This window comes from Pituophis catenifer, unplaced genomic scaffold (assembly GCF_029215685.1).
Source record: "Pituophis catenifer annectens isolate HBS135680 unplaced genomic scaffold, rPitCat1.0.hap2 SCAF_6, whole genome shotgun sequence".
In the NCBI taxonomy this organism is placed as follows: Eukaryota; Metazoa; Chordata; class Lepidosauria; order Squamata; family Colubridae; genus Pituophis; species Pituophis catenifer.
This window is the reverse complement of record NW_027256886.1, coordinates 17005388-17019791: the sequence shown is the minus strand read 5'-3', so window position 1 is coordinate 17019791 and position 14404 is coordinate 17005388. Positions and strand designations below refer to the sequence as shown.

The window sequence follows — 14404 nt, the reverse complement described above, 5'->3', positions numbered from 1 at the left end:
CATTTCAACCCCGAGCTACAGATATTCTCCTCTGTTGGAATGAGGTTTTCATATGCAGGTGCTTATACTTTTCCTGCAGTTATAGGTTGACAATATAGGAAATTTCTCTTAGTGGTGGGAGTGGATTTGAAGCTTTTGAACCCCCGTACCTCATCTCCTTTGATACACAGCAGGACAGGAACCTGTGATCAGGAAATCCAGCAGTTTCCAATGTTTCACTGTTCAAGTATAGGAGAGCTGGCAGATCCATTCTGCAAAAATCCTGACAACTACTAGAAAGCCAAAAAAATTACAAAAAAACCTACCTTTTTGCGAACCTTACCTATGGAGTTGCGTAGCTGCAAATAACTATACAATTTTTAAATCTGTGCTCCGGTACAACTACAGATGTGCTCATGAGAATTGGAAGAAGTAACTGGAAAGTACTGGAAACTGTAAGAGAGGAAACTGGAAACTGGAGAGTCTCTGTGAAGAGACTCTAGAGACAAAAACACATGACTTTCAAAAGCCATCTCTTTCTCTTTCAAAGATAGAACTGCCTGTTGTTATCCTGCACACTACATTCGTTAATCATTCCCCACAGAACAGCAAGTTCACATGAGAAAAACTCAATACAGCTATGTCTTAAGAGCAAAAGGGAGTTAGAGAGTCAGTCTATTGTCACAGCTTGATAGAGGTCAAGTGCAAAATATATATATAACCAAACAAGCTAACAATCAAGTTCTAGACTGATGGACGAAACTCCAAAAGCAGATCTCAAAGGCTCTTGACAGCTTCCTCCACTGAATTTCTAAACAATCTTTTTCTCTTATAAGCAATGCTCAGGATGAGAAGCTAAGCCACTGGCATTCATTTGTTAAGGCCAGCAGGAGCCTTTCAAATTCTCTTGTGTCACCCAATTCCTTCTGGGTTCACTGTTGACCATTGGAAAGGGAATACAGGAAGGTTACAAAGTCTGCCCCATGTTCCATCTTTCAGTTATCCTAGTAGTTAATCCACTTTGTATTCACTGACACCTTGTCAGCTCTGGAGGCCATCTTTTTCTTTGGATCTTCAGGGCTGCCACACTTAAAGCTGTGGGAAACTGGGAGAGGGGATTGCATGGAGTGGCAGAGATATCTAGCCATAATAACATTCCTTTCACTGAGAGTCAAGGACTTTCGGCCTGTACCTGGAGTGGCGTGACTGGGAGGCATCTCCAGTTGGGACGGTGCATTAATTGGACCATGTGATGGACATGTGGGTGCAGGGGAAGGAACTTGGACTTTCTTTTGGATGGGGGAATTCTGGAAGCTTTCAGATTCGGGTTTTCTCAGATGTGCCAATATGACATCTCTAATAAAATGGAACTTTGAGGAACTTCTAACCTCGGAGTCTTCTTTTGTTGGGGGTGTTACTTGGAACCCTGACACATTTTGCTTCTCCAGAGCTGTAATTAGATTTAGTTGATTAAGTTAGTAAAACTTTTATGTCAGTGTTTTGGGACAGAAAGCAAGTATAGTATAGTGATTGACTAAGTATTCAATCATTATTGAATCCATATTGGTACTGAGTATTCAGTCAAGTATAAATGTTCATATCTATATTTAGGGGAGGAGGGAGATGAGGGAGGGAGGGAGGGAGGGAGGGAGGGAGAGGGAAGGAAGGAAGGAAGGAAGGAAGGAAGGAAGGAAGGAAGGAAGGAAGGAAGGAAGGAAGGAGATTGGTTTGCAAACTATAAGCTATAAGGACGGAAGGGTTGGTATTGGCCAGTCACTACCTCAGCCCAACCAATTTCACAAAGATATGGCTGAATGATTAAAACTGGAAGATGGAATACAGATGCATGTCATTTGAGCTCTTGGAGGAAAAGTGTGATATAAATTTAGAATGAATTAATCATGCTTAAATGGTGTAGGTTGCCTGTGCTCAAAACTTTTTGACTTCCTTGCCCAAGTAGTAGTTTAAAGTGGGCATCATTTTTTTTATCTAGAAATTATTTTAATTATTTTGTTGCTTAAAGTTTGTAGAGATTCTCAGTCATTCAGATCATGATTGTCCTAAAGGTGCACCTTTGGGACAACCATGACCTGGATGACTGAGAATCTCTACCAACTTTTAGCTATACAATTTGCGATGAACATCCTTTGAATGGTGTGGGAGAAGGAATGGATTTCCAGGGGGGGAGGGGGGAATTGCATACTACAAGAACCAGGAACAAGACTCAGCTGACCCTGAGGACACAGATAAACCTCCAAGTGCTTCAACGACCCTTTAAAAGGATGCAAATTACCAGCTGTCTGCAAGGAATATAAATCCTTCCATTCCCCACTAGCCTGTCAGAGCTGAAGAAGCTTCTTGGATGAGAAGCGAAATGTCTTCAAAAGGAAAAAAGAACATCCAGTTGCCTCTTGAAAAAGCACCTTTGGGATATTTACTTGTTTGTTGGTTTGGTTTCATTGAGCAAGTTGGTTAAGTTTTTATTCTCATTATGCTCATTTGGATCTGCTGACTGATGTGCTTCTTCTCCTTTTTCATCTGACAGATATGATCAAAGATTTTGTCTCGGCAAGGGATTTCAGTGTTCTCACTCGCTTGGCTATTGTTGATGCAATCTACTTTAAGGGAAATTGGAAGTCTCAGTTCAGACCAGAGAACACAAGAACCTTCTCCTTTACGAAGGATGATGAAAGTGAAGTACAAATTCCCATGATGTATCAGCAAGGCGAATTTTATTATGGTAAGGAACAAAAATGCTCATTTTCTTCCTAGCTGCCTTATTGCACACTAGATCTTTTTTTATAAATTCTATACAGCATCTTTTGTTTCTTCAGTTCTGGTGCCAAATAACAGTCTCTCAACAGTATCTCTTAAATAAAGTATTCATTATAATGCCCCAAAGAAGCTTCCATGAAGTTCAGTAATTGCTGGCTCTGATATCTGTTTTTATCTATGGATTACAGTACAGCGGTTCTCAATTTATGACCAAAATTGAGCCCAGAATTATGATTGTCATAGTGGTTGTTAAACAGCACATCCTGTCACCATGTCCAATTTTACAATCTTTTTGCAGTGGTTGTTAAATGAACACTGTGGTCATTAAGTGTCATTAGTCATTAAATAAACCCATTTTCCCCAGTGGGTGATTTTTACCAGAAACCAGAAACAAATGCTGAAAACCAACCCTAAAATTCTCAAAATCAAAGTCACATAACCACTGCAAATGGATGGAAATGCAAGTCAGTTGAAAAGCACCCAAATTACGACCACACAAGATGGGTGCAGTCATCGAAACTTCTAAATCAAAACATAATTAGTTCTGGGAAGGGTAATCATAACTATGAATAGTCACTAAGCAATCAGTCATTAAGTGAGAACTACCTGTAACTTGATTCTCACTTTTCCTACAAGACAAATAGTAACTTTCTGTTTTAATTCTTCACTTATAATAGGATAGTACAGTGCTACCTTGGTACTCATCATTAATTGGTTCTGGGAGAAAACAAAGAGTACCAAACAGATTTTTCCCATAAGAAATAGTATAGTGCCGTGATGGCGAACAGGTGGCACATGTAGCCATATCAGTGGGCACGCCAGCCAGCTGTTTATCGGGCCTTCTGGGCCCACCAGAAGTAGGGAAACAGGCTGTTTCCTGCCTCCGGAGGAAAGTGGTGCAGAAGGCCCATTTTTCTCTCTCCCCCAGCCTCCAGAACCTTTCTAGCAGTCTGGGGAGGGTGAAAACGGCCTTCCCCACGCTCTCCGGAGGCCAGAATTGTATTTGCCTACTTCCAGTGGGATTGGAAGTTGGCAGACAGGCTGTTTTCAGCCTCCAGAAGGCCTCCGGGAGGGTGGAGAAGGCCGTTTTCGCCCTCCCTAGACTCCTCCCTAGAAAGGCTCTGGAGGCTGGGGAGAGCACAAAACGGGCCTACCGTGCCATCGCATGCCAGGAGCGGGGGTCGCATGTGCCTGCGTGGGGACAGGGCACATAGAATTATGGGTGTGGGCACATGCACATGACACCCCCCCCCCGCTCCTGGCACGCGATGGCAAAAAGGTTAGCCATCACTGGTATAGTGAGCCATAAGGCACCATGGGCTGTTCCTTTGCTGTTTCCAGGGCGGCCCTGTGGGCCAGATCTAAACATCCCATGGGCCAGAGTTTGATACCCCAGATCTATTAGGTACATCCCCAAAGAAAAACCAACTAAAAATATGACATTCTATTTATCTTTTTTCTTTTCCACAAAAAAAATGGAGCCATATTCCCCATCGGGATGAAAAGGTTCAACTAACTCTTTGGGGTTTTGTTTCGTTTTTAGGGGAATTCAGTGATGGATCCAATGAAGCAGGAGGCATCTATCAAGTCTTGGAAATACCCTATGAGGGAGATGAGTTCAGCATGATGATCGTTCTCTCCAGGCAGGAAGTACCACTAGCCACACTGGAGCCTTTGGTCAAAGCCCAGCTGATTGAGGAATGGGCAACCTCTGTGAAGAAACAAAAGGTTGAGGTGTATCTGCCAAGGTGGGAATCCACTTCTTCTTATGGTAGAAAGAGGAAAATCATTACTTCAGGCTAGTAGGGAGGGAGTAAAAGAGAGTAGAGAAAAAAAGAATGAGATAGAAATGTTGTTTTTTAATTTGATTTATGATGCCGCCCTTCTCCGGAGACTCAGGGCGGCTTACAATGCGTTAAGCAATAGCTTTCATACTTTTGTATATTTATACAAAGTCAGCTTATTGCCCCCACAAACTGGGTCCTCAATCTACCTACCTTAGAAAGGATGGAAGGCTGAGTCAACCTTGAGCCTGGTGAGATTCAAACTTACAGTAATTGCAGACAGCTGGTGTTAATCACAATGCTATCAGTCTGCTGAGCCGCCAGGCCCATTTGACCCATTAAGGGAACAATCTTTTGAAAGCTAGGGCTGTAGTAGATATTTGGTAAGAATCACATTGAGTGAGTGATGGCTTTTATTGTAGATGTATCTGAGGACAAGATTTCCTATGTTTCTTGGAATTCAGTGATGGATTCAGTGAATTAGATGAACTGGAGAAGAGTGTGAGAGAATCTTTTGTTAAACCTGTTTCAAGACTTAGTGTGCAGTTTGGTGATTTTTCTGCCATTAAAAGGAAAGAAGCTTCCAATATTCCAGTGTGGTCAGTATTTACTGTTCTGAAATATTGTGGCTCTGCAGCCTTCATAAGATAGATTTAACTCAGTTCCCCATGTATAAAATGGAAATGTTATTCAGTGGAGAGTAGATGTGAGTATATATGAGAACGTTGTTGTGAGAAACATTTGGGTGATATTTATTTGACTTAAGAAATGTTTAGATCCTTCTTTTCTACTAAAAAGCACTTGAAGGTGCTAATAAAAATAATGAACGCATGAGTAAAGCAACTTAACAGTTTGCATGTAATATTTCACTGGACAAGAAACATATTAATGAAATGTGTTCACGGAATGGGAGGCATTCTTTAGTTAAAGATTGATTAATTTTTTCCCCCATCTCCTCCTCTGAGTTCCCCAACTGTTTTGCATAGCTGAGACGGAATCTGACAGGGATCAATAATACTGCCCGGTGGAAGCTTTCAAGTTCTCTGTCCCCATCCTTTGATTTGATAGGGTGGAAACAAGAGAGTTAAAAAATAAGAGGCTTAACAGAACAGTCTAACACAGGGATCAGCAACCTTAAACACTCAAAGAACCACAAAGGTCCTAACCGGAAGCCCCCCATTCAATTCTGGAGCCGACTGGAAGTCCAGTTCCCCCACCATAGAGTCTCCTTCTAGTGCAGTGTCCTTTTTCCTCTACCTGTCCTAACCGAAAGCCCTATCAATTGTTGGAGCTGACCAGTGACAGGAAGCTGCAGCAAAGAGATGAAAGAGCCACATGCGGCTCCAGAGCCACGGGTTGCTGATCCCTGGTCTAACATAATGTATTTTTTCAAAAGTGCATGGTTTGGAAAATCTCTATACAATTCAGCAAGAACAATCCAAAGAGATGATAAGACTTCCGTTTGTTTAAATGTGGTTGGTGGGATGGATCAACTTAAGACTCACATCCCTACTGTACATCAGGCTGAATGGTCCCTTGGTTCTTTAAAGCAGTTTTGAGGCTCATGTAAAGAAAAGAAGGAGCTTTGCTTTAGGGCAGGACTGTCAGACTCATGGCCCGCGGGCCGATGTGTCACACGCTAGCCACTCCCATGCCCGGTTTGGCGAAGGGGAAAAAAGTCCCGATATGTCACGTGATGCTGCTGTGACTACACGAGTTTGACTGCCCTGCTTTTGGGTTTTTGAAAGCAAGCTGTTGAAGACAGCTTTACATCTGCATGGAATCCACCTTCTCTTCCATAGTCAGGACTGTTCTGATGTGTGTTGCTCTTGCATTTCAGTTTCCGCTGCAGAATATTTTCAGGCTGAATATGAGAATATGCCTTTACTTAATAGAGCCGCAGTGGTTAGAGTGCAGTACTGCAGGCCACTTCTGCTGATCACCGACTGCCAACAATTTGGCAGATCAAATCTCACCAGGCTTAAAGTTGACTCAGCCTTCCATCCTTCCGAGGTCAATAAAATGAGGGCCTAGATTGTTGGTGGCAATATGCTGACTCTGTAACCAATTAGGGCTGTAAAGCACTGTGAAGTGGTATATAAGTCTAAGTGCTATTGCTATTGCTACTTTAAGGCATTCAGGTGTTCTTGCTTTCCCCAACCAAAAACTAACTTATATCTCCTCTATGTTCTTTTTTTTTCTCATTTTCCTCCATGAGGAAAATTTTCTTCCATTTTAAGATGCCTTTCTCCTAACCTTGCGTCCACTTAGCAATCTCTATTCCTATGCTGACATGCCTGGGAATTCTGATAATTTCACCCCAAGCACACCTGAACAACCTGACTTTGGAGAGACAGCACTAAAATGTTACACTTTTTAATGCATTCTCCCATTCCATGTATTTTTCTTTTCACTTCATCCAACTTTCTTTACAGTGGTTATGTTCACTTGCTCATGTTTTGCTAGAGCAGTGTTTTCTCAATCTCAGCATCTTTAAGGTATGTGGACTTCAGTCCCCAGAATTTCCAATATGCTGGCTAAGGAATTCTGGGAGTTGAAGTCCACACATCCATTAAGGCAGAGCTATCAACTTGCGGACCACAGGCCGAATGCATCACACGCTGGCCACGGCCAAGCCCTGTATACCAGAGACGAAAATAGTCCCAATACGTCACATGATGACGCAATGACAATGCGGGTTTGACACCCCTGCGTTAAGGGTAGGAAACACTGATGACACTGGAGACCTGATGACTGCCTATGCTTTTTAAAAATCATTGACAATGTGTAAAGGAGTAAGTGGTGCCCTACATCGATTTTATTTTTCTGTATATCTGCTAAGTTGCTTAGTTTCATTTAAGGCTTAATGCCAGTTTGGGGAAACCTATTAAGTACCTTGAAGGGATGTGGTGGCTCAGTGACTAAGACAATGAACTTGCCGATTGAAAGGTCGGCAGTTCAGCAGTTCGAATCCCTAATGCCGCGTAACGGGGTGAGCTCCCATTACTTGTCCCAGCTTCTGCCAACCTAGCAGTTGAAAAATAGGGACCACCTTTGGTGGGAAGGTAACAGCGTTCCGTGTGCCTTTGGTGTTTAGTCATGCCGGCCACATGACCACAGAGACGTCTTCGGAAAGCGCTGGCTCTTCAGCTTTGAAACAGAGATGAGCACCGCCTCCTAGAGTTGGGAACGACTAGCACGTATGTGCGAGCGGAACCTTTACCTTTACCTTATTAAGTACCTTAATGCTGCAAATAAGAAATAGGTCCTATAACAGGAAAGGACCTTCGAGGTCTTCTAATTCAATCCCCTGCTCAAACTGGAGACCCTATACCATTTCTGACAAATGGTTATCCAATCTCTTCTTAACAATCTCCAATGATGGAGCATCCACAACTTCTGAAAGCAAGCCGTTCCACTAACATATTCTACTATCGTTTGTATGTATATTCCACTATCTTTGTAATATACAAAGTATGCTATCAGATGAGTTTAATTTTCTTCATTATGAGCTATTCTAATGAAACCTTGCTTGAAAAAGCATTGCATTTTGAAGGTTATTGAATGCTAACATGTTTCATTTAAATTCAAATTAGAATGCCTTCTTGTTTCTAATTTATCAAGTTTTTGAAACAATGCCTATCTCTTTGAAAGAAACACCCTCATGTTTTATACTCCATGGTTACACAGTATGATTGAGTTAACGGTGCTTAAGAGGCAAAGATATTTCTATGAAAATTCATCAGATAGTTGTTTCAGTCGGTTGCCAACAGGCATAGCTTTATTCTGTTTTTCTGGGCTACAAACTCTGTAGATTCAAAGGAAGTAATCTGATTTGGAGCAGGCTTAAGTCCAGATGTAGCTCCAACTGTGGAAGTTTCTTAAAGCAGCTGCAGCTTTTTTCCTAGGTTCACATCTGCCCTTTGCACCTGCGCTTCAAATCTGATTTCTCCCTTCTAATCCAAAATGGTGCACAACCGTAGCTGAACCAATCTGACCTGTTTTTATATTATTATTATTATCACTGCATTAAAGGAGAATCACAAGATTTCCAAATGATGACTGTTTTGTAGCATGCATTATTTGGGGTAGGAGCAAATAAGTTTTGACTATTGTATGACAAATAGGCCTCTTTTCCTCCACTGAGATTCTTCTGAGAGATTCAAATATATTTGAAATTCTTCTGTGGGATTCATATATATTTGGGAAGCTGAGGAATATTTTCTATTTAACTGACTCTACTGTTGGTACAATAGCACACAAACATTACAATATGCTCCATTTATTTATGGTGCTTCATTACAGTATGTTCCCTCTTTATTGGCATTTATCTATATCCTACCTGGGAAGATGTGAACAGTGAGCATTCTTATTAGGCTATTTTCCATTAACAGTTTCCTTTGGGTTTATTCTCTAAATATTTTTGAACTTCTACAAACATTTGTCAGTGCTGTGCTATGACCTTATGCTGTGCTTTCCATAGCGTGCTACTGTGGCATAAATGATTATCTTTTGGAATTGTTTCAGTAATCTATTTAATTCAGAAATATAATCTAGTTTTAACCTCTGAAGCCCTGAAATCAGATTGCTTGGCTATAGTTAGCACCACAGAAAACAACTTGTTGGGAGTAGATTTTACCTATCTTCTATTTGTTTTAGTTTATATTTCATTTCTCCCTTGCCCATTTCCCGTACCAGCCACAGAGATGAAATGTTAAGACAATCCTACATTTATAGGATTTGAGGACTTTGCCTCATCTTGGGAAAAGTAAAAGTTAATTAAACACATAGTAAGCAGGAATATAGATTTCAAAATTAATGTATTATAAACTAAGACAACAGTATTTAACAGGATAAATGGAATGAACAATTGCAAGTTAAGCATAAATGGTGGAAAAAAAATAGAGCAAATACAATGTGTGGAATTTGTGTTCCTCAGTAGAATGCTTACTAAATATGGGGAAATGGATGAGATATTTTAAGAGGCGTAAATCCTAATAAAAATGGATGAACGAAGCATGAGTAGATAATTAGCAAATATGGATTGAATACAATGAGTGACCAACATAAAAACAACTATACTGAAGTATTATGGTCACATAAAGTCACTGCTATGAGATGGGCAACGATATAAATAATTTAAATAAATGAAATAAATACATTTTTTTTTTAAAAAAAAAAGATTGAATTACAAAACAAATCTATGAAGGAAGAGCAAACGGGTCACAAAGTAAATTATAAATTATATAAAATAAATTACAAGTAGCCCTCAATTTACAACCACAATTGAGCCCAAAATTTCCATTGCTAAGCAAGATGGTTGTTAAGTGAATTTTGCCCAATTTTATAACCTTTCTTGACATAGGTGTTAAGTGAATCACTGCCCCTGTTATGTTACTAACATGGTTGTTAAGTTGATCTGGCTTCCTCCATTGACTTTGCTTATCAGAAGGTTGTAAAAGTGACTCACATGAACCTGGGTGTTCTGACCCCGTTCCCAAACTCGACAAGCACACAGTTTTTTAACTAAATATTCCCTTTATTAGGAGCGCCAGCAACCCCACCCAAGAGTCTCTCTCTCTCTCTCACACAGCAGGCTTACGAAGTCTCTAAGTGCCTGTGAAAAGCGAAACTCGCTCCCTTTCCCTTGAAATGGTTCCAACACACCAGGAGTTTCTCTCACTCCCCACACTCTTAACGAAAGTCCTGGAAAGTGTGCCCGCTCTTTTTCCAGCAGCAGACACACACACACACACACACACACACACACACGGTGCCCAACTCTCAGTGCCGCAGATTCCAAGAAAGAATTCCTATACAGTTCCAGACAGGATTCAGAAGTTCGGACTATCAGTGGCTGACCGACAGGGAGACAAATAGTTGTCTGCCACACCTATTCATCTCCGTCCCCTGCCTTTTATCCCCAGAGCTAGAGTGGGGTTTAACATGCTGCGGTGGCTCTTCCATCCTGAGGACCAGCCCTTAGAGTCCCACTGCTCTCCTCTCCTCTACCTTCTGAGCATCTGTGCACCAGGCATGGGACCCAGCTGTTCCTCCTCTTCTTCATCAACTACCTTCAGACCTGGGGGCTATTGACTCTCCATCTGGGGGCTAATGGATGACCCAGGCTCCTCCTCTATCTCTGACAGCTCCATTCCCTCTTCCCTTAGGAGCTCTCAGATTGCCTTGATGCTGGCCCCAAAATATCTCATCCATTTCCCCATATTTAGTAAGCATTCTACTGAGGAACATAAATTCCACATACTGTATTTGCTCTATTTTTTTTCCACCATTTATGCTTAACTTGCAATTGTTCATTCCATTTATCCTGTTAAATACTGTTGTCTTAGTTTATGATACATTAATTTTGAAATCTATATTCCTGCTTACTATGTGTTTAATTAATTTTTACTTTTACATCTGATTTGGCTGCCAGAAGGGCTGGCTTACTATGTGTTTAATTAACTTTTACTTTTACATCTGATTTGGCTGCCGGAAGGGCTGGCGGCCGACAGGCCACAACACTGGGACACTGCAACCATCATAAATACATACCAGTTGCCAAGGGTCCAAATTTTAGATCACATGACTGCAATGGTGGTTAAGTGTGAAAAATAGTCACAAGTCACCTTTTTCAGTGCCATTGCAACTTTGGTCATAAACAAATGGTTGTATGTCAAGGACTACCTGCCTATAAATTAAATTATTGGATGAAGTTACTGTAATGAAATCCTGGAAAAGAACTGAGCACTATAAGAAGAAAAAGCAGTGCATAAATCAGTGTATGAACCTAACAGAAATGAGCATGATCCAGAAGGATAGAAAAAAATGTGAACAGGAGAGTAGCAAGTATTGATGCAAACTAAGATGTAAATTTCTTTTTCTCTTAATTTGAGTTTTTTTTATTATTACTTCTCCCTTCTTTTCTCTATTATGCAAATTTATTTATTTGCATAATCTTGCTTATTGTCCTAAAAAGGAATAACCAAATTGTTGCCTCCATTTCAGTGGGGTAGGTAGGAGGATAAAACTGTGTGTTTGAAATACCTAGAAAATGCAATGGCTTTTAAGGATTTGCTTGAGGGAAAGATTAGCAGCTCTTGTTACCGCTAACGAGGAAACAACCACACAGCTCTTTTGCAAGATGCCAAGACAGCAGTGGAGGGAAAGGGTGCATGGAGAAACTTGGTTACTGTTATTAGTTGGCATGCCTTTTATATTCTTCTGCTAAACTGTGTTTAGAAGACATTTTTGCCAATTAGTTTCATGGTCTGTTTCATTGGTATGCCAAAATAGATTTAAAATGTTGATTGCTTTGGCTCAGATACAATGACTCAAGAACAAAACCAAGTATAATTTAACAATTCTGCGCTCTTTTACTGTTTTTTCACTTTGCTATTAAGACAAGCAAACTGCAGTTTCAGTTGGACACAGATAGTGTAGACAGAAAATTGGAAAATGTTGTGATTAACTCGGTTTGGCTTAGCCATTCAGGCCCTTTTACAATTGTAGAAGTTTTAAAAAACACTTATTTTATAATTGAATGGTGTTTTTCAGGGGAATGAAAGTTTTAACTTTCTTTTTTCTACTATTGGACCCGCAAGCCGCAAATGACATTTCCCTAATTTGTCTCCCTAACACATATAGTACACACACACTCTTTTTAAAAATATACATAGAGAGATAACTTAAAATATTTACAAAGTATTTATGCAACCCATTGATAATATTCAGCGGATCTGCTTGCAGTCCTCAGAGAAATTCAAGCTTGAGGCCTGTAATTAATCTCTGGAATTTAATAAGGGAACGACCATATTGGAGAACTGCTCTCCCTGCTTATTACATTAGCTGCCTCTTTTGTCCCTATTATGAAAGTAACACTGGTGAGAAATGGCATCAAGTTTATCTGTTCTCGGCTCTGCTTCCCTCATTAATATTTATGGAAGGTTTTAACAAAGTCTGGTAGGGAAAACGAATTATCTGGGCCAGCTCCCAATCTTATATCCTGCTGTAGTATCGCAGTCTACTCTGACCGATAGACAAATCCTTGAATGAGACAAAGAACACATGAAAAGAACCCAATTCCTCAGTGAGGGCAGTCACTAAGGTAGGGATGAAACCAGGGGTGAAATCCAGAAGGTTCTGACAGGTTCTGGAGAACTGGTAGCGGAAATTTTGAGTAGTTCAGAGAACCGGCAAATACCATCTCTAGCTGGCCCCAGAGTGGGGTGGTAATGGAGATTTTGCAATATCCTTCCCCCAGGAGTGAAGAGGGAATGGGGATTTTGTAGTATCCTTCCCCTGCCACAGCCACCAAGTCACACCATGCCCACCAAGCCACGCCCACAGAACCAGTGGTAAAAAAATTTGGATTTCACCACTGGATGAAATCCACCAAGCTATATGAAGACTCCAGGTTCTACTTTTTAGGTGATGGGATCTTTTCCATTCAGAATTGCTGCCAATCCATGTTAGATTTTCCTGTGATTTTGAGGCAAGTAACCCCAAAATTTCAGGGTAGCCTCCCAGATAGTTAGTTTAATTAACTATATTTAGCTTTTTTTAAATTAAACTAAAGTTAAAGAAAAAACAACACCCCCACACCCACATCCATTACAAGAAAATACAGATCATCCTTGTATTTTCTTAATTGGGAACAGAATTTCATTTGCTGAGCAAGCAGCTATTAAGCCATGGTTGTTAAGTGAATCCCTGCAGTTGTTAAGTGAAAGCAGTTAGTAAGCGAATCTAGCTTTCCCCATTGATTTCACTTGTTGGAAGCTAGCTGGATAGATCAGGATGTTGAAACTGTCTTAGATATATGCCCGTTGCCAGGCAGCCAAATTTTGATCACGTGACTGTGGGAATGCTGTGACAGTTGTGTGAGGACCAATTGCAAGTCACTTTCTTCAGGGTCGTTGTAATGTCAAACGATCATTAAATGTATGGTTTTAAGTCAAGGACTAGTTACACAAACAATTCTGGGGCCACTTACTAATGTGAAATGACTACTTCCCCACTGGTTACAGCTCTTTGCTTCTCCAAATTGTAGTATTGTTCTGCCCCAGCTACGGGTCCCAAGAAGTGTAGCACACACACAGCTCCAAAAACTCTGTTTAATACAAACAGATCCCTTTCAAAATGCAGGCTTTAACCACAAATGTCCTTATCAGCCTGCTATGAATTACAGAGCTTAAACAAAGTCCGACAAGGGTTGGCAATCAGCCCAGAAACCAAGTTGTAACAAAAAACTCACTCTCAAAATGCTCTGCGTAGGACCAAGTGTTGTTTCCAGCAACATTTGCTATCTGTGTGCGAACTTAAATAGGCTAAGGGAGTGGCCAATTACTCTCAAGGAGACCTCCTCCTGAGTAGCCACTCCTGCCTTTTGGCAGCCCTGTGTGCTCGAGCATTGAGAAGAGGCTCCTCAACTTCACTCTCTTCACTTGAAGGAGCCTCTGGAGGTTCTGAAGGCCCTGGCTGAGTCTCTGCCTCTGGCACCACATCCTCTTTAGCCTCCTTGCTGTCCAACTCGAGCACTGGCTGCACAGGCTGCTGGCGTGACACCACACCAGCCTCCTCGTCGTCGGGATCAGCCACAATCCGTGTAGGCCGCTGGCAGGCTACCACAGGTATGTCCCACCTCTTGGCTACTCAAATGCCCTGGGTTTAAAATAGGGGCTTTTACAGTTCTTCATATTACAGAGCTAGAGCTCCTGAAGTAGAGGCAGACCTCTAGTAATAGAAAACTTGCTCACTTTGTTCAGTCCTTTCTGTAAGTTATCGCCCAAACGCATCTATAGTGGACAGCACCAAAAGCATAACTCTAAATTTCATTACATCAGAATATTATTGTAGCTACTGAG

General features: G+C 41.1%; 1 protein-coding gene across 2 annotated transcripts in view; it reads left to right on the top strand.

The window, feature by feature from the left end:
- Positions 1–14404, top strand: part of SERPINI1 (serpin family I member 1) — a 116756-nt gene that overhangs the window by 78785 nt on the left and 23567 nt on the right. For both annotated transcript variants that reach the window (XM_070945389.1, XM_070945390.1), the window contains exons 4-5: positions 2525–2719; positions 4298–4502. In XM_070945389.1, coding sequence (XP_070801490.1) covers positions 2525–2719; positions 4298–4502 — 400 coding nt within the window. The remainder of the gene's footprint in view (positions 1–2524; positions 2720–4297; positions 4503–14404) is intronic.